General features: G+C 38.8%; 1 protein-coding gene across 5 annotated transcripts in view; it reads left to right on the top strand.

Moving 5' to 3' along the window:
* The window catches only part of APBA2 (amyloid beta precursor protein binding family A member 2), an 83,488-nt gene that overhangs the window by 32,647 nt on the left and 29,980 nt on the right, over window positions 1–20,861 (top strand). For all 5 annotated transcript variants that reach the window (XM_071441693.1, XM_071441696.1, XM_071441692.1 and 2 more), the window contains one exon: window positions 17,243–18,248. In XM_071441693.1, coding sequence (XP_071297794.1) covers window positions 17,280–18,248 — 969 coding nt within the window. In that variant the 5' untranslated portion in view covers window positions 17,243–17,279. The remainder of the gene's footprint in view (window positions 1–17,242; window positions 18,249–20,861) is intronic.

Below are 20,861 nucleotides of genomic sequence, written 5' to 3'. Positions count from 1 at the left end.
CCAGCCCTCCTGCCTGAGCTGCTCCTGGAAACTCACCCTGGCTGTCTCCAGCTGCTGAGGGTGGAGAGCACAGCTGGAAAAGGGGACAAGCACCATTTGCATCATGCAAACTGAGAAACAACATTCAATTGCCAGTGCATTTTTCTTTTCACCAGCCTTTTCAGTGACAATTCAAGGAGGGTCACAGTAGTATGTCCTTTTGGATATCTTATATACCTAAAGACATGGAAATTTGCTTCTACAGCAAAAATTTTAAACTGGAAGTTTGGTTGAATCATAACTAAATATTTCCAATTTTGTATGCATTTCTAATTTTTTTTAGTCCACATTTTTAGATGCATATGTGAATTTCATTCAGCAATACCTGCTCTGAAAGTATTTCCATGCATTGTGTTTAGCTGGTGAAATTTTAGTAATTCCTCAGCAGATGTTTAAGGTAATGTTTGAGAGAGCAGGACTGACATTCTGAACAAGGTCACTACTGAAAGCAGACTTAGAAAATTTTGCATATGTGCATGAAAACTATTTTGAAAACAATAAAAGGAAAAAGCTTGATAGCTAATTAAAAAAACTAAAATAACCTGAAAGCTACCAAGTTGATTGTTGCTTTCCTCTGTCAAACTTGTAGTTTTGAACACATAGCTGCCTCCCTACCACCTCCAGTGATACTTTCCTCTTACCAACTCTAGGAAAGGCCCAGCAGAAATTGCATATGCTTTGGAAATAATGAAATTGAATAGACCCAAGGCTGCAAAGATAAACCAAACACACTGGAGGAATAATTTTTGTCAATACTTTTGGTTACAATATTCTTACAGGGTGGCACTTGTAATAGCCACAGATTTGGGGGATTTTATTTAATTGAAATCCTTCTAACTAGCAGGATAAAAATAAAGACAGCTCTTTGGGAAAAGGTGAATTGTAACATCTCTTTCAGACGTCCCTATCTCTCAGCAGCAGACAGCATACCCTGAACACATTAACTGCTCTGCCACCTAATATACATTAATTAGTAAACACATTTTTTACATGAGTCAGGGAGGAGTTTTATGCATTGGTACAGCATTCTGTAAATTTATAGATGCATTCTAGATTAATGGTTTTGATCCCTAAGTTAAGTATCCAGGCACAAAATTGTCAAGATATGCAATGGCTATGATTTACTTTGAGCCAGAAAATCTTATTATCTTTGTGTTTCCAAGTGTTAAATCACTGCCTTGAGGCCTGTTTTGAATACTTTAATCATGTGAAAAGAAAAAAAAAAGATGGTCCTTATGTTGGAGAATTACATTTGGAGACAGAGATATAACTTTAAACAACTGCTGAAATAATAAAAAACAGAAGTAGAGAAAAGGAAAGCATGATAGAATAAGACATCAAAATTTAAAATCTGAAAGTGAAAAACACCTAGTCCATAACTTAGATTAACAGCAGGTACTCTACAGTATTCCTAATCCATCCATTCAGAGTTCAGTTATTTTGCAGTAAGACCCTCTTACATGGCACAATAATGAATTTGATATTGAGAGGACTGGAATGAAGGATGGGAGAAGATTCAAATATGCTACTAAAAAAAACCAAAACCAACAAACCAACATTGATGTGGCACTCATCTTTACAACGTGAAATCAAAATGCTCCCTTTTCCAGTCACTAATTCAGAGTAGAAATTGTGCATATGAGAAAGGATTTGCACTGAGCTCGTTTAGTTAGGGCATCATCTATGGATGGAATGGAATTGCAGAGCTTTTGGAAGGCTCCTGGTGCAGTACCCAGAGACTGAAATATTCAGACATCCACAGATTTAAACAGATTTAGTACAAGGACTTGAAATAAGCCTTTGTCTTTTAGACAGCTGTCTTCATACACAGAGATAATTGTTTTAAGGTGCAAGACAACTGTATGGTCATTATGTGGCAATCTAAGAGTCTCTAGGTTTTCCTCAGAAACCTTCTCCAAAGGTTCCTAATCACTCCTACATACCAATGTAATTACTGCAGATATGAAATTAGGTCTCTGTAAGCTGGCAAATGGTATTTCTGGGAAACTCTTGAAAAGCCAGTTTATTTTTTTTAAAAAAAATTAGATCTACTTATTTTTCTGGTTATGCAGTCAATCCTAGTTAGAAAGGAAAAGATGGTTTAGCTGTAACAATGGTAGTAGATGCAGGACTTCTCCCTGAGAAGCATTTACTTTGTCCTTGGTAAATGTTTCTTGGACAGAAGTAATGTTAATGAAATACCTCTTGTGGAAAAGGACATGAGATCCCAAATCAGTATTAAGATCTCTCCTGTGTTGTGCTTTACTGAGCAATAACAAAGAGTTGCTGTGGCTGACATGAACTTCTGTGGGGCCTTAATATTTAGTAACCAAATTCCATAGTACACTGCAATTGGAGTGCAGCACTGCATTCAGTGCTTTTTCCTAAGGTACTGTTGTAGAGAGCACACCACTCTAACCTCTTTTAAAATAATCAACTGCATTTCAGAAAGATTGATTTCAGCAGTTTGACTCTCTAAACACCAATTACATATCTCTTTAGAGATAGCAGAATTTTCTGGAATACTTCTTTGCCCAGAAGTGCCTCAGGTTAAGAATTTTGTCTTTGATTACTAATTTTCATCCCAATAATTGGACCTCCTAATAAATGAGGTGATTTTGTGTAGTGAGTTTGTCTGGTATGTCCTAATGACAACAGTGAAAGTTTTTGAATTTGCCTTTTTTAAATTTTAACAAATATTTTGAGTGATAATTAACTATTCTCTGTGGCTGAAATTCTCTTTAGTCTAAATTGCCTATCTCTGCAAATAAGAGAATAGACTGTCTGTAGTGTTGATTAAAAGGGTGACTTCTGACCTAAATGTTTAGAAAACTGGTACACATGAAATTTGATTTTATATCAATTAAAATTCAAATTTATAGAAATTATTATTAAAAATCATCCTAGTAATAATTCTTGAATTTTTGTGAATAAAAATAGAACGTTAGAATTAATACGTGCCTCCACATACATTAACGTACCCGAAAGGGTAGGAACTATCTTAGAGCTTTTCACTGGCAGAATTTGGGTTAGCTGACATGCTGTGCTGGCTTAGAGGGAGAACAGACATCAGGCCCAGCATCCCATCTTCCAGCTGGCCAAAAGCTGCTGGCTTGGGAAGATAAGAACAGAGTAATAGCTAATGAGACTTCCCCAGAACTGTCTACCTGTTTCTGTGAGGTCAGGAGTCTTTTTGAAGGTGTTTTGTCCAGGACTTTTTCTTTTCCCTAAGGAAAGAGGCACTGCTATCAAATTCTTCACTTTTAAAAGACTTTAAGTGAGCCTCAGAAGTAAATGAGACTTCTTGTACAGAAGAAAGATGTGAGTTTATTCTGTTTCACCCAAAAGACATTTGAAGCCAGGTGTTGCTCACCAAGTGCTCTCTGCCTCTCTTAAAGTCAAGTCTGGTCTGCATTTTTAGATGTTATTTACTAACCTAAAAAAAGGAAGATGTTTGTGGCTAAAGAGCTGATTTGGGAACCAGGAGATAAAGGAGCAGTTCACATAGTTCATGTACTTTGGTCTGGGTCCTCAGTGGCTGGTAAACATGCATTTATGAAATCAGACATGTGGCTCTATATTACAGGGATATGGGTTTTACACACTGCTGAGCTGCTCCCATGCTCAAAGCTAAATGATTCTGCACTTTCTTTGCTGTCCAGCTTCTGAAACAGCCTGTCAGGTCAGCTGTGCCCTACAGATAGAAGGCTTAGTTCTGCCAGATCCACCTGTGCATGCTGCTTCTTGGGCAGGCTTGAAAGCAACGAGTGTGGGATGTGATTTAATATTGGCCTTATAGGTGGCCCTGCTGGACCTGTAGTGACTTAGTGAAAATCAATTCAAGTACAGATGCCAAAGCATCATTTGTTTTCCCTTTATGCAGCATGTCCTAGTCCCCATAGCCATGGGGAACAGCAGACAACAGGAAGGACCAATAATCCATTTGTCAATACCCAATTAAATTGCAGATTTAGTTCAGAGCACATCCTTCACTGTCCACAGGGCATCCAGCACAGCCTTCTCCTGGCAGGTCACTCTGTGTCTCTAGTACCAAATAAGAGTTTAGGGCTTTGTGCTTTGTTTTCAGTGACTACATGTAAACCTGCTAAGCTGTAACTGTGTCATTCAGAGCACACCTAAATAACTCTGCATTCAAAATACTTATTTAAAAGGAAAGGTCTCATTTCCATAAGGTGTATATATACAAATCAAAGCTGGTGGGTGTAAGGTTTCAAACCCTCCTGAGGATCTGCTGCAGTGATTGACAGAGTCTTTATCTTCTACCTAGTTTTTATAAATCACAGAGGATTTTACTGATGTGCAATTTGTGCCTTAGAAACTGAGAGGAAAGATCTTTCTAATCTTGCTTTTCAAATGAGGTGATCATCTACTAAGGAGCAGTGTGCCTGAAACACAACCAGCTGCAAGCTACAGATATTTTTTCAAAGGTGGAAAATGCAAAATCCCATAATATAATTCACAGTTAAAGTATCTGATTATCTTCATCATCTACTACTCTTGTTAAATCTTTATTTTGTAAAAGGTCTCAAAAATTAACCTTGCAATTTGCTAATTCCACTGAACAAAGGCAGACTATTTAATCTTGAAAAGAACTAACACAATAGTCTTTACCCTTGTTTTATTCTTTCAAAAGGTTTTTTTACTTATTTACTAAATCTGCCAGCATGCAAGTATTTGTATGAATTTAAAAACCACAATGTTCTATTAAGGAGAAAAATGGAACCTAATCCTCTTATACTAATTAAATGGGAAGAGTGTTAATGAGGAACTCGTCACTTGTCAATGCCTGAAAAATCTAATTTTGAGTGAGGTTCGACTCATTAAAATAATGCTGTCAGTCCTTTTGCTGTAACATTTTAAAGAAATTTTTTTTTCCCCCATTGGTTATGTTAAGTGAGTCAGTGAAACCATTCACAAGACTTCAAGGTCAATAGTGATAAAGAGAAACCTTTTTGAGGAGTTATTATACACTCAGAATCAAGAAGCTGTAAAATTTGAGTGCAAATGGTTGGGTGTGAACCTGTAACCCAGCACTTAAACCCTGAGTTATGGGAGAATTAAGCATCACCATTTTCTTCTACAAACGAGGCCTTTCCAGTGACCTCCCTGCACAGCTCCTCTAAGCTGCCAGTCTCTGTTCCAACCACCCTCTCCAGCCTCTCACATCCACTGAATGGATGCTCTTGGAGTAGGGCTGAAAATGTTTGCCTTAAATGTCTGAAATGTTTTGTTGAATCTCCAGGCTTTATTTAAGGTGACCAATTCTTCATTATTCCCTTCTGCATTATTATGGAAATGGTATGCATGATTTACCTCTACCTAACCTACAATTAGTATTTATTGAAGGAAAGCCATCTCTTTCATTTTTTCCTCACAAGGCTGGAGAAGCACATATATGAAATAATTTCACAATTATTAATTAATTGCATGTGGTAAATATTTCCAATTTTGTGTTAAAAATTTGATCAGATGCATAAAGAAAAAAAAAAACAAACAAAGGCTCTTTTCTTGGTAAATGGTACACTGAAGTACAAAATACTATTAAGTAACTTTTGAACCAATTTACTTGTGCACCATGTACTTTTCAGTAAGTATCAAGTTTGAGAATTCCTCTTCCTTTTGAATAGAAAAATGAAAAAAGAAATTAAATAATGGCATTCTAAAAGATCCCCTTTTTTCCAGTGCTATTACGTTTTACTTTGCTATAACATCACCTCTTTGCATGAAGGGGTACTCTGAAATACAGACTTGGCTGAGAGCATTTGTTATAATGAAGGAAGTTGATGCCAGTAAAAGCAAAACAGTTAAAAATGTATTAAAGGCATAATTCTATAGTATTAAAATAATAAAGCAGGCTCTCTGGAAATTAAATTGAGCCAGGATGAAACCTTTAGTTTTTCATCAGTATTTCTGTGGAACCACAACAAAAATAAAGGGAGTGGAATACAGCTGTACTGGTGAGAGTAATGTTTTGTGGAGTTCAGATGCACTAAGTCTGTGGTTTCCTTGTGCATGTGCAAATAAATCTGCAACAAGTGACAGATCTTAAAGGCAGACCATGTGCCTGCCTTTTAGATAGAGAGAGATAAAGATAAAAAGGTGATTAAAATGGTTGCTTCAAATGCTTTTGGGATATTTGCATCCACCCTGAAGAGCCAATTCCTAAACAGCCATGGTTTTCTGAAAACTGTCAAGAAAAATACTGATTTCAAAGGCACAAATAACAGGAAAATATGTGGTTGCTGTATTTCAGGTGGAACTGGATGTGACCAAAATGCAGCATTTTCATTATGTCTATTTAATGGTGATGTTGAATTAAATAACTCTTCCTTATAGTTAATCTGATAATGTTAATGGATAAATTTATCCCATTATATAAATCCTCAAAGTACTTAAATTATGATGTTTAAATAGGAAGATCACATTTTTTGAAGTACTGTCCCAACCCATATTATTGTCTTGGCATTCCTGAAATATTCTTTGATAAGCTCACTCATCTTTCTGAATTATTATATTAGAATAGCACCATAACTTTTCTAGAGAGATTCCTAGTTTTTTTTCTAGTGGGAGAAGGAACTGACAGAGATGAAGTTATAGATACTAATTATATCTATGTAGATTTTAGTATATCTCTTATGTAAACATCTATAAGAGATATATTTGCTTGTGTATTTGTTGTGTAACATGCATGACCTGTTAGAGAAGCCTTACTTCTCTCTGCAGCAAGTGGGAGTGTGTGTGTCTGACACACAGTTCCAAAAATTAAAGGTTTCAAATTCGTGATGAGCTAAAATTATTCTTGCATGTGTGAAAACCTATTTATCCAACACCCATTGGGTCCTTTTATAGCTGTGTGATAGCGCCAGAGTGCAAAGCTTGCTCAAACAGCTTAAATTTAACCAATTTCCTTTCCCTTCTAACTGCATGTCAGGTTCAATAAAACCTGTTTTCCTTGCAGCCAGCAGAAATCTCAGGTGCAGCTGAGTGTGCTCAGGAGGCTGGACCTGGGTGCCAGGGCTGGGAGGCTCAGGGCAGGCAGAGCGGCTGCACCACAGCCACAGGGGCTCTTCTGCTAAAGGGACATGGCCACATTTAGCCTTGTATTCTTGTGGAAGGGAATCTCAAGCAACCAAGAAATGTTATATTGCTTCTTACTGTGAAGACCTATTTATTGTAGTTTCATTTTTTCCTCTAATAGCGTTGAAATTTAGAATTCACATAGCTTGTCAAAAGGACTGATTCCTCACCTTGGAGGAAGATCCTGCCTCACCTTTCACTTACACCCCCAAGTCACCCATCACTGTACAGATTTGGTGGCTTAAAAGGCTCCTCTAGGAATTTGCCATGGCAGATAATATTTTTTCCATAGTCCAGAAAAAGTAGATTTTGTCTGACCCTTATACAACATTTCTGACTGCACAATACACTTTACAATCATTGTTCAATCCATTTCAAAACACTGAATTATTGCAGACAAAAAGGAATAATTCTATATATTGGCATTTTAGGTAGAATCAGTTTTATTCCTAAAGTAGTATTTAAATTGACATTAGAGGCCAAATGCACAAGATTTTCTTTAGTGGTTTTCCTGCGAATAATCTTTTCCAAAGTATAGGGTAAATAGAGATAAGAAGGAAATTTATTTCTGTTGTCTGGTTTTTATGAGCATTTTGACCAGAAAAATGCCAGTTAGACTTGGAAAACTCTCAGTAGGTGATGATTTTGCATGTCAGCTGTGCAAGGCCAGGTTCTGCTAATATGGATATGTACAATTGTGACCTCAGGAGGTTTCACACAGCTGCCCCCAGTGTCCGTTCCATCGCTGAATTCCAGCCACATGGCTCCCCACAGTTACAGCAGCACTGCCTCATGTTATGCTTAGAGGGATCTGTTATCATCTAGTGCAAGTCAGTAGAGAAACCAGCCTTGTTATTGAGATAAAAGCCTTACCCAGGAAATTGCAAGATGCCAAGAAGCATACAAATTAGCAAGAGAGAGAAAGATCTCCAGTCTTTGGAGTGGCCTCCACAGTCAGCAGAAACTCACCCTGCAAAGCATGGGAAAACTTGGTATAATCCATTCTAAGACAGACTGAAAATTCTACCAGAGGTCTGGATGGATTGCAGATTGTCTCAGAGTGGCTGAATGTGTTTTAATTGAATGGCATATATTCTTTATGCATGATAATGTTAAAATATCATATACTTTTTCTTACTCCTGTATCTCTTTCCCTTATTCCTATACATCCTATACTTTTCCCTTATTCTCAGTAAATTAGGAGATACAATAATCATAAGAAGATACTAAAATTTGTGGCTATTATGGAATGAAATTCAAAGTTGATGCCTCTGCATAGCTATCACTGGAACTTTGTGTGCTTGAGGGGTACTTTTTCATTATTTGAAACTGATTCCTTGGAGCAGAGCAGTCACAAGAATAAGCCATAAAATTTCATTGCCTTAATTTTGGAGTCTCATCTTATTCTGCTGAATACAAATATTCTGCTTCTGTGCTTCCCCCTGTTTAAGGGCCTTAAACTAAGGTTCTGGTTTTGCTGGCTCTTTCTCTATAGCAGGCTTAGCACTGCAAAACTGATATTTGTCCTAACTCTCACATCTGTATGGATGCAGCACCACAGGTTTAGTATCGCTCTTTGAGCTGGGAAATTAAACCCTAAAGGATGATTAAGCCACATCAACAATACATGATAATTAAATATGTGATTACACATTTTTATTTCTGCTGCAGGAAATAGCTAATCTTTTTAACTATAAAAGCTGGGATATATGCTCAAGAATACTATCTCTGCAGTGCCATAGTGCCACTGTCTTTAGCATTGTCTGTTCTACTTTTAATTTCTGTTGGTGGGTGCCAGTTATATAGCATTTTTAGAATTGCTTTCACAAGGTAATTATTGAATTTTAAGATCTTATTAGATTAAACCAAATTTAAAAAATGCTATATACCACGAAAAGATGTGCAAGAACATAATTCAGAATGTAAATCTTTTAAAAATAGGAAAAATAGTTAAAGCATCTCAAAAACCCCTCGATATCACCTGGTGACTAGCACAAAAAGGAAGATTTTTGTGGTATTTTTCTGGAAGCCCACAGAAAAGTAATTGCAAAGATCTCATTCTCAGGTCTGGAAATCAAACATCTCAAATGTACTTGTTCATGTTGATGTGGTTTAACAGATATTCCGTGGCACACCATCTCTCATTTGTTGGTGGTTTCAGGGTGAGGAGAGGTGCATTAAGTATGGCTGGCTGGATCCTGCTCCTGTCTCCAGTGCTTCCACAGTTCATATTCTACTGAGAATGCACCCTGCACACTGACAACATTTTGTTGTAACTCAGTAGTAGCTCAGGACAGGCTGCTCCATTTTAAGAGCATTGCCTGTGGGTACAGGGATGTGGATTTGCAGTATCTAATTCACTGCAGCCATTGCAGCTTTGGGCAGAATTTCTGCAAAACTGCGAATGAAACAATCCTGACATACAGAAATGAGCATTTGTTATCTCACAACTTTAATTTCTCAGTCGGCTGTTGGCTGTTAAACTAATAAAATCAGCATAATGACGATTAATAATGGACATAATATTTTCTTTGTTTGCCTATTCAGTGATTTTTTTGTGACTACCTCAGATTCACAGTAGACACATTAAAGGAAACAGAGAATGATAAGAGAATTTTTTTTTGGTCTTGGCTACACAGGAAGACCCTAGTGGCTACTCTTGAGATAACTGCAAAGGCATGTATTTCAATGCCATCTATTTTTAGATGCTGCTCATTTTCACTTCCCACACACATTTCCTTCACTTCTTTAAGAATCATTCTTGCTCTGCTTCCCATGCAAATCTCTTGCTGTTTTCTAAGTCTCTATTTCAATTATGTTAAGCATATTAAAATAATATTTAATTAATTTAATGATTAATTGAAGCTCTGAAACAGTCAGTAGCACCAAATCTAGAGTTGTCTTTAGCTGTTTTTCCTCCTGGCCCACACCAACTGTGCCTTTAAAAAAATGAGAGGCAGGTGGTATTGATGCCTAAAGAGGCTACTTGGAATGTTAACAGAATGCTAAACAATGTTAAAGGAATAAAGCAGGGATTTGCTAAAAGGCCTTTAAAGGATACACCTTGGGCAGTACAAGAACTCAGCTGTGGCTCTACCCAAGATGGACTCTGAGTCACAAGTTTTCACACTTTTATAAGTTTTGGTCCATTTACGTATTGGGGTTAATTGTTCAATTACAGCTTCAGGTTATGAAGTCCCATCCTCCCAGTTTGCTCGCCTCAATTTGCTGTTTTTTACACTTTTTGGGCCCAAAGCTGCAACACTGTCCTTGCTTCTCAGGCTAGAAAAGGATTATTTTGTCTGACTAAACTGTGGAGAACTTGCTGAGTGCTGAGCTTGCACTGAGGAAGAGATATGCATGCATATGACTGTGTTTGTAGGTATTTACTGCCATGCAGATCTAACATTGTGGACATAAAAGGACTGGTTTGATTATGTCCTAATAGTGGAAGTTTCTGTCTTAGACCTTTCCCCTCCCTGAAACAATGAGTTGGTGTTTTATAGAGTGTTTTTGTTTTAAATTCAAGAGTCTCAGAGAAAAGGAACAGACACTTTTAACAGGCTACTAAGTTCTATGGCAGGCTGTGCCAGTCTGAGTGAGACAACTTCAGTAACACTGAGATGGCACTGGGAGTGTCACAACATGACCCTAATTTAATCATGTTGTGGTAGTCCTCACTGTTGGACTCTTTCCATCCCTAGCACTGGGAGGTCAGTGTTACCCCTCTGTTATCCCCAGTGTTATCCCCTCCTCCCTTCCCTTTGTTAGAGATTGTGCTCCTTCCAAAATCCCGTGTCACACTCTCAGTCTGCTGTCACTGACACTGCCGGATTAGGGCTCCTGTGAGAGCTGGGATCCCAGTTCCACCTGCTTTTAGAGGAGCTGGCAGTCACCCTGCACTCTGCTTCTGGAGCTCTGCATAATCAATTCTCATGGTCTGGAGAGTCAGCGCCACTGAAAAACGAAGTTAATGCAGTTTGGCCTTGGGGAATCAAAAGGCTACAGAATGTGACACAGTCACAGCAGGCTCATGTTCTGTTATCAGCTTATTAAAAATTCCAGCTCCCAGTCTAGGATCAGTCATAATTCCTCTGGACCAACTTAGCAGATGGGAGCCTATTAAGTCTTCTGTAATGAAAGTCTACTGAGAATTACTATTAGTTTAATATTAAAAATTGTTTTGAATGAATCGAAGTTAGATTCTTTTCCACTTATCTTTATTGGAGAAGAGACTGGTATAATTAGCATAAAGCCCTGCAATCATGAATTTTCTGATGCAGTTCTGTTGAAAAATACTGTTATCTCAGTTACAGATGTACTGAGTAAGTAGATGAATGTAGCAGATCTAAACATATGTCTGTGTTAAGAGGGTTGGGTGTTGTTTTTTCTTTTTTGCAGCATTTCTGGATGATAAATGTATAGGGCTAACATATGGAATAGCTTCAGTCAGCCGTGCATCCACGGCACAGCTCAGCAGAGAGAAGCAGAGGTGTGGGCTGTACGTGCTATGATCTCCCCTGGCAGTAAATTGTGTGCCAGTGCTTATAACTTCCATCTAAACATGACTTATAAAGAGTAAAACCAGTTTAATAGCAGTGAGATTGCAGAGGATATCTGCAGAAAATGGGAGGTATTGAACAATTCCAGGGAAGCAAAACTAGAGCGTCAATTTTGTCAAAACTGACAAAGGGTACAGATATCTGAAGTGTGGGAGAAAGACTGAGGAGTAAATGGAAAAACAAACCTGGGGAGGAGAAGGCACATGAAAGAGCCCTTGCAAAACAAAGTGAATATATCAAATTCAGGCCAGTAAAATTCTTAGATTCACCTGTAAGTTGGAACAGCAGGGTTGAAAAATCATTTTGCATAAGCATGCTGGCAAAAGAACCTCACTCACTGTGAGGTGATCTGAGAACCTCAGATCCCTGTGCATGTTAAATGTAAATAACTTGTGTTGCTCCCACTAAAATGCTATTCAGTTTGTGAATCAAGTATAGATGCAATGCAGTTCTTTAACCACCAGCAGCAGTATGATACTGGGTATTTCACCATGTTTATAATTGTGTACCATTGCCCATTTTTAAAGCGAATTTAATTGGTCTCTTTTACTGGGAAGACAGTAAAGAGATCTTTCTACACAGATGAAAAGATGTAGAAGTGTTAAGGTTGACAAAACCCGTGCTACAGCTGTCTGGGATTAGGTGCAGCAAACTCAGGAGAAAGCTAATGAGTATAATGAGCACTGATTAGAATTAATTCCAGCTGTAACCCAGGAGTTCTGTTTCTGAGAGCAGAAGGAATTGGTTCCCCTACGTATACTCCCTTTTACTCTCACATGGAAATGCAGCATGTGTTTCCTGGAGATTGATTTTCCTTTCAACATTCAGCTGAGCCAGGGAAAATTAAGAAAAATAAAGTAAAACCATTATTGAAAGAAAAGCATTTTTACTGAGAACCCTGTGTAACTGATCCCTTATTCACTGATCCAGACAACACTGATGGAAATTTAGTGATGCACTGTACAGCTGAAGTCGGGGTTTGATTGTCTCAGCAAGATAAAATTACTGAATCCCAAGGAAGGTAAACAGGGATCCAGCACTGATCCATGTTCCCAGGAACCCTTCATCCCAAGTGCAGCCAGACATGGAAAAATGTGCTTGGAGTGATGCAGAAGTTTGACCTAACTCCCTGCTACCAAGGAAGGAGGTGAGATACAAGGAGTAGGAGGGAGTCTTACACCAAGCAGAGGAAATGATCTGTAGGCTCAGCTGGAGCCTTTATGGATAAAGTGCCTCTGGACCCAGCAAATCATTACTCCTCTCTTCAACACTGAGCAATACATGATAGAAGTCCAGTATTTTCTCCAATTTCTAATTTTTTAAGATACCTATGATGTTAGAAGGTTACAGTAACTGATGTGACTATCAGCTGAAGTACTAACCCATGCAATCAGGGACTCCAGAGGCTTTGTGCAGTAGTCTGAGTAGTAGAACACATGGTAAAATTTTTCTGTTGTATTTCTAAAACAAAAAAAAAAGAAAAAAAAATTCTGGTTTTTTATATTTAAAATCTGGAGGAATAATGTCTCTTTTGGTGAGATGAAAGAAGAGTTCAGACCTGTGGCCCTAAGGAACATTGCTGCTTGACATGAAACAGCTTAAAATACTCAGATTACGCTAGACTTAATCTGTGACTAAAGCATTTTGCTAGGAAGCTTGAGAGATATTTTGATACAGGGGAAGAAAACTAGGCTGCCCTGGCTGTTCTAATATTTGAGTTAAAATACAGCTGTGTGTTTCCTTGACAGCAATGTATGTGCAGCTCCATAAAGAGCAGTTCTCAGACTGGTGTTTGAAAACTCAGCTCAGTAATTCTGATGTGTTGGTACAGTTGGAGAAGTTACATTTTGTACTTGAAGATGCTGTAATCAGTGCACATTCAGCTGCAATTCATGGGCTGAAAATAATAAATTCTGCCTTTTTATTTCAGTACTTTTTTACCTTAAGAGTAGTGCCTGAGAAGATTGCAAAGTAGGCCAACTAGAATTGTAATTATTGTGCAGAAATTGCTTTGTAACTTCAGTTTCCATAGCATTAAGATCAGCATTGCCTCTCTCCAAAAATCCAGCTTATTTTGCCTCAGTTCCAGCATACAGAGGTAAAGCACTGTCCTCAATCATCACTCAGGCTGAATTAACTGAAAACCCATTTCCCATGTCCCAGTATATCAGTGCTAGTCACGCTTGAGAGGAATTATTTTCTCTATTTCTTACCAGTGCTAGACACGCTTGAGAGAAATTATTTTCTCTAGTTCTTACCACCTATGCTCCAAAAAATTTCCAGTCTGCCACGATTTTTTAAAGTTCTTCCCAGACAGTGCAGATGCTGCACATGAGCAGGTCCCTGTGGGGCAGTGCCCACCTGAGACCCCTCACTCTGCCAGTTCCCCACAGCTGAGGGAGCTCCACTCACCAGCCACCCCTCCCTCCCCAGGCTCCTGTGCTGCCTTTTGGCTCTCAGATCATGGCCAGGTGGATTCCTGCAATGTGTTCTAGAATATCTACAGTGCACTGGATTTTCCTGCAGGAAAGCAACATCTTTGAGCATTCACCACTGGAATTTATAAAGGGCTATCACTGCAGAGCTGCCACTTATGGCAGTTTTAGGGCTGGATACCAAATAAAGAGCCTTAGATGTGGGTGGAAAAACTCCATTATACTGGCTAAAAAAAGGGTTCTCATCTCCATATGCCTTAGGAAAATCTGAGTCATGGGTTTCAAACTGTGCTTGTTACAGGCTCTGTTTCTGTATCTGCAGCCACACTGTTGTGACTTATGTGCAGGGTCAACTGCACTGTAAATATTTAAGTATTATTTAATGTGGATAATATTTCCACTAGAAGATTGAGGCCATTGCAGATGAGAACTTTTCTTTCAATAAGAGACACTTAATTTGTTCTGTTGTTGAAAAAAAAAAAATTGGTTGAACCAGATGAGATATCTGTAGTTTTCTTGCAGTGCCATTCAAAATTGTTATATCTCTCCATCTGAACTCATTTTGGGCATGGTTGTGTAGTGCACTCATGCCTGAAGTGGTCATACAAGCAATTTTTCTTGCTCATGGGCAGTTTTTTGCAGCCTGTACAGAGCATTGCAGTGTTGTGGCTTAGATTACTATTACTACATAGATTACTATTTTAATCCAGTAAATTTTGTTTATGCTGCAGTCACAGTATAGAAACATCCTTAGTTTGCAGTAAGAGCTGACTAAATCAGACTTTGACTAAATTGGTCTCGGACTAACCCTAGTGGATGGAGGGCTTGATGTTCTGAATTTCTTATAATTGACTCCAAAGTAAAAAAGTATCATCATTATTATTAAAGGGACAGTGGACATACAGATTGCATTGAGAAAATCTTGCAAGTCTGCTAGTTCTTGCAATAGTAAGGAGGGGCAAGTAATTACTGAGATTTTTTCCTTCACTGATCTCCTTTAAACTTCTCTTCAGATACACAATTTAACTTAAAGCTTTATTCTGTCAGGACTAATTCTGCAAGGTTACAATAACAAAAAGGGCTCCATATGCTGGGTTCCATTCATACCTCCTCCTGTGACTAACATCATCACTGCTTTGTATCTCAGAATCTAGAACTCATGTTTCAGGGATAGATTTGCCACACGATATCTTTACCATAATCTACAGATACATCAGATCCCTGGATTTCTCACAAATTCAGGATTGTGAGTTTCTTGTGGCATCAGAATTTCTACAGGGATATTGATAAGGTTACAGTGACAGGATTTATTTTCTAAGTTCATAATGCCTAAGAAATTACTCCCTATATAGCTCCTCTAATCCTCTAACTCCATGCTAGTTTTATTGCCCAAGCCTTTGGACACTGATAAAATCAAAATGTTCTTGAAGTTGTGTGGTCCAGGTGAGGAGCCTGAGCTCACTTCTTGCCAATGAAGTAACTGCAGAGGTCAAGTATATCAAAAGGATACAACAATGAAATACAGAAAAACACAAGTACTAAAAGCAGATTATTTCCCCCTTCCAAATCATGCTGCAGACCACACTTGTCAAGCCTGTCTAGAATTGGCTGTTTTCTTTAGCTATTTTTATATGATTCATATAACCCCTACTTATTTAGAATCCAGTATTTAGACAATTTAGACATACAAATGCAATTTAAAGTAGCACAAGTGTTAAGCAGGAAGAATTAGTGAGGTTTTACTGTATATGTGTGTATTACCTGGAATATAGAATAGACACTGAAAAAAGAGAGGGATCTGGATAGATTGGAGCATTGGGCCAGGATTAATTAAAGTCTAAATGCCAGGTTCTGCTCTGGGGTGCTGGCTGACAGCAGTTCAGGACTCAGCAAAGTGCTCTGGCAGCCCAGAAAGCAAAGCATGTCCTGGGCTCTACCAAGCACTGATCAGCTGGTCAGAAAAGAAGATTGTCCTGCTGCACAGGACTGTCCTGAGCACTGATGCAGCATCACCTGAGTGCTCTGTGCACTTCGGGACCCCATCTTTTAAGAAAGATGGGAAGATCCTTATGTGTGTGCACAGAAAGGCAGCAGAGCTGGTGAAAGGGCTGGAAGGAAATGTCCTTTGAGGGATGGCAAAGGACTTTGGGCTTCTCTGGTTTGTGGAAAGGAGGCTGAGGTGACCTCATTGCCCTCTACAGCATTCTCCAAGGAGAAGTGGGCAGGGAGGTGCTGAACTTCTCCCCAGAGGAGGTATCCAGTGATAAGATGCTTGGGAATGGTTCAAAGCTGTATCATGGCAGTCTGGATTCAGACTGGACTCTAGGAAGCATTTCTTTACCAAGAGCATGGTCAGATGCTGGAACAGGCTTCCAGTGGCAGTCAATGCCCAAGCTTGTCCGTGTTTTAAGAGGCATTTGGATGAGGGCCTTAAAGCATGCTTTAACTTGGTCAGCACTGGGTGATTGTGGTAGGTCCTTTCCAACTGAAATAATCTGTTCTAAAAGCAATATTTGATTTAACAATGGGAGATACTTCATGGCATCCAGCTAGAAAGGGCTAATAAACCAGCAAGTGCTTTTTTAAAAATAACACTTTTAATACAAATACATTATCTTTTAGTGCACTATGTGACTGCCAAGTTAGTAGAATTATTTCCCTTTAGTTTTGGTAAGAGCAGGTCAGATTCTAAATGTTTGTGTTCAGTACACGTTAAAGAAATGCCTAAGCTGAAAATTGAAAAGAGGTCCCGTTTACTGCATAGTGATCAAAGCATGACCCCTTACTGGCAAGAAAGAGAAATTGAAAACTAATTTCAAGGTTCAGGATTAATTCTCTGTCAAATTGACAGAAGAGAGCCTACACTAGAATACATTTAGCACAAATGTAGAACCTTCTCTTTATCTGTTCCTTTCAGAGTGCAACTTATTACTTTGATTTCATGGTTCCATAGCATAAGCATTTTAAAAGTTAGCTGTCTGAATTTGGTCAAATATCTACAAACACAGGCTTTTTACCAAATGAATCTATCAGTTTGCTTCCTATTAAGATCACTGTTCTCTGCTGATGACCTTTTCCTGAGTGTGTGTTTTTCCATCTTCCCTGCAGTAATTGCTGGAAATGATTGTCATGTAAGGAGCTGGCTATGGCAAACAGGAAACATCAAAGCACTACAGCCAGCATGCTGGATCACAGAGCCAGAGCTTGCCCGACTTCATCTCACAACAGGGAGCCTGAAAATGAAGAAAGTGACCTTCCCATAGAAGATTATGCAGCAAAGGAGGCAGAACTAGCAGCTGTCAGAGCAGGTAGTCCTACCCCTGTGGAACATGAGTGCAATGACCACAGTGGAGATGGTGACTCCAGCTCTGACTATGTAAACAACACTTCAGACGAGGAGGACTACGATGAAGGCCTGCCAGAGGAAGAGGAGGGGATCACATACTACATCAGATACTGTCCAGAGGATGACAGTTACATGGAAGGAATGGACTGCAATGGGGAGGAGTATGCTCCCCATGAGGAGCACCATGTTGAAACAGATGAGTGTCAGGAAGCTGTAGAAGAATGGGCTGAAGGCAAAATTCAGCACCAAGATGAGAACGAGGTGATGGACAGGCAAGAGTGGCAGGAAGGTCAAGATAATGGCATTCAGATTTTGGAGGATGAAGCATCATCCTTGGAGATCCAAGACCAAGAAGAAAACATACAGTACTGTCAAAGTGAAGGTGATTATCCGGACTATTACCCAGCAGAGGCTAATGGAAACTCACAGGGAATATCACCATACCATTCTAGAAAAGAGGATGCAGAGCTGGAAGAGCAGGAAGAGGACATTGACCAGATTGTAGCAGAAATCAAAATGAGTATGAGCATGAGCAGTATTAACAGTACAACAGAAATGAGTCCAGAGCACAGTGGGACTGAAAACATGGCACATGACTACAAAGAGACTTGTTCAAAGGGAGAAGCTGTTCACAGTGCTAACAGGCACGAGGGGAGGCCAAAATCACTGAATATCCCATCTGCCTCTAAGCACAGTGCAGATGTGCATCGAGGTTTTAAAGCAAAGTCAAGATCCCCAGAGGACAGACAGAAGTGGCCACAGGAGCAGGTATGAGGTGCTTTTTTTAACCAGACTGTCAGAGGCGTTATGCAAGAGTTACATTAGTTATTCCAAACAAAATTAGCAATATTTTTATATCTATTAATATGTAAATGTATTAGCAGTATGTTAAATTTTACTGTAACTGCATTCACATAATCACATTGTGTGTTAGAAAGAGGTGCTAAATGTAATCAGCATATGCAGAGATCAAGCAAAGAGGTTTTGCACAGAGAAGAGACAATTCAAATAAAGGTATTCCAGATACATGGGGCAAAACCAGTTTCTTTACAGTATTTTCATTCTGCACTGACAGTCTGGAGAAACTTAACACTGGGGTCAGCATTGAAATAGTTGCATTTTTTTTTTTCCATTAATGGCTCCTGTACCATTGCCTTAGTCGCTGATAATTTCCTGGTTTTGATAGAATGTATATCAAATCTAGATACTGTATATGTTAAAAAACCTTCAAGAAGTGCCTGCATATTGCTGTGGTGTTGTTTTTTACTAGCTGGACGTATCTTGACCTTGACAAGGAGGAAGAAATAAGAGCTTTACTCTTACCACAAATGCTGTTAAGCAGTTTTATCACAAGAATGATATAGAAGTTAATTTAAACTGTGCATGATCTTTTCTTGTTCTAATGCTGAGTGCCAGAAAAAGAGTCTAAGAATGAAGCTCAAGCTTTTGTAAAGGAAAAGAGGGGTGACTTTTTCCCCTGACATTTCAAATTGAACATGGTTGCTTCTTGGAGGGATATACCTCATTCCCTAATGCCATTTTAAAGCCTTGACTTTGCATCTCTAAAATTATATGCAGTTAAATATTAGTTATCTTCTGCAATGGACAGATCTACCTAAAAGAGGCAAAACATAACATGTGCTTGGATAACAAACTACTAAGGATAAAGGATATTTTTTACTAAGGATAAGGATATTTTGCCTTATCTTTACTTAAAATGCTTTATTAAACTTCACATGCATAAGTTTCCTGTTTCAGCTTTATCAACTCCGTAAATAGGATTTTCTATAATTAAGTGCCCCACAGTTAAACAATTTAGTCTAGGTGATTCCATTAAAATACATTAATTCTTCTGAAAAACAGTAAAAGGAAATCAAATGCTTAAGTATAGGCTGATGAAACAGGTCGACCTTCATTATAATTGTGAACAAAACAAGTCTTATGGGAAATCTGAAAATATCCCCCTATCTGCAGCAAGTTTTTAATATTCATTACTCCATTCTATTTCCAGAAGTATAATTATAACCAAATTGTGCAACTTACTATATTCAGTGCCCTACTGCCAGCATAGAAGTCCCTTAGTGAATAAGCCTGCTGATGCTGAATGGTTTGAACAGCTACTAGGTGTTGGCTGGGAGCACAGAGGTTGAGCAGCATGTTCTAGGCTCAGTGATGGCCTTTCTCCCAGCAGCTACTACTGGGAGTGTTGTTCCTTGCAAGTTCTCAAAGTATTTGCAGAACAAAACACGAGTTCCTGAATATGAAAGAATTCCTCAGTGCTTGACTAAGCAACTGTTGGGTTTTTCCACCCCACTGAACACTGCCCATTCAAGACAATATTTGAAATAGATCTTCATTTCAATAACTTTTTTGTTGTTTTGAAATTTATTCATCAGAAGCTGAGCTGAACTGCATTTGTCATTCTTAATAGACTGCTAACAGCTGAGGGCCGTGTAACACCTGGGTATTGATTAAACTGTCCCATCTGGAAAAAACCAAAAGTACCTAAATATTTCTGAACTGCCTGTCTGAACTTTGATTGTTATCTCCTGTCACTCTTGGACCAATGCCTTAATCTTATTTAATAGCAAGGGAAGCGCTGCTGTGATAGGTAACCCCAGGCTGGATGAAGCCACTGAGCTTATACCACCACTTTTAATAGCAACCACAAACTCCTGTCTGAATGGAGAGAGAGCACTGGACAGTACACAGTGTTTCACTCCTTCCAACATGGAGACAGGAAATTAGAGATACAGCAGTACAGGTATCTGCTCCAGATCAGGCTTAACAAACTGGGTGTCAAGGCAAGCATTTCATTTATAAGGAAGGCAGCAAGGCACAGCTGCTGTAGGCACTTCACTGAAGAGAAGGGCACAAGCCTCCAAGGTAAAAAGTGTGAAGTGGTATTTCTTACAGAGATACAGAGGCTCACAAATGGACACATGAGGTAATTGTCCTTCTACCAACCCCAAGCCTTCAGGGATGTAAAAGAAAGAATAAAAAACAAGTTCAATAACCTTTGGTGAGCATTACTTGAATGTGTTTGTCATGAGAAAACTGGTCTTACCTTGCTGTGTTCTCACCTACTGTAGATAATCATTCTCAGCTTTACCCACACATCAGGCTCATGGTGAGGGCATTAGAGTAGAAGTTGAGTACCTATTTCTGCTTGTGAGAGACAACTGTTCACTTTAAACATTTAAAAGGTTTATTAAAACCTTAACAAAAATACAACAAAAAGACTAAATAAGGAAAAAATGCAGTGCTGGGAGCTGCCTTCATGGCTGCCTACCACGTGGCTGGTTCATCTCCAAGATGGCTGCTCAGTCTTTTATACCCTGGGGGTTGCATCAGGTAACTCTGGCCCCTCCCAGAGTCTGT

Source organism: Agelaius tricolor, unplaced genomic scaffold (assembly GCF_023055355.1).
Source record: "Agelaius tricolor isolate 1412-34295 unplaced genomic scaffold, bAgeTri1.0.p SCAF_16, whole genome shotgun sequence".
Taxonomy (NCBI): domain Eukaryota; kingdom Metazoa; phylum Chordata; class Aves; order Passeriformes; family Icteridae; genus Agelaius; species Agelaius tricolor.
This window is presented reverse-complemented; position numbering and strand designations above follow the sequence as displayed.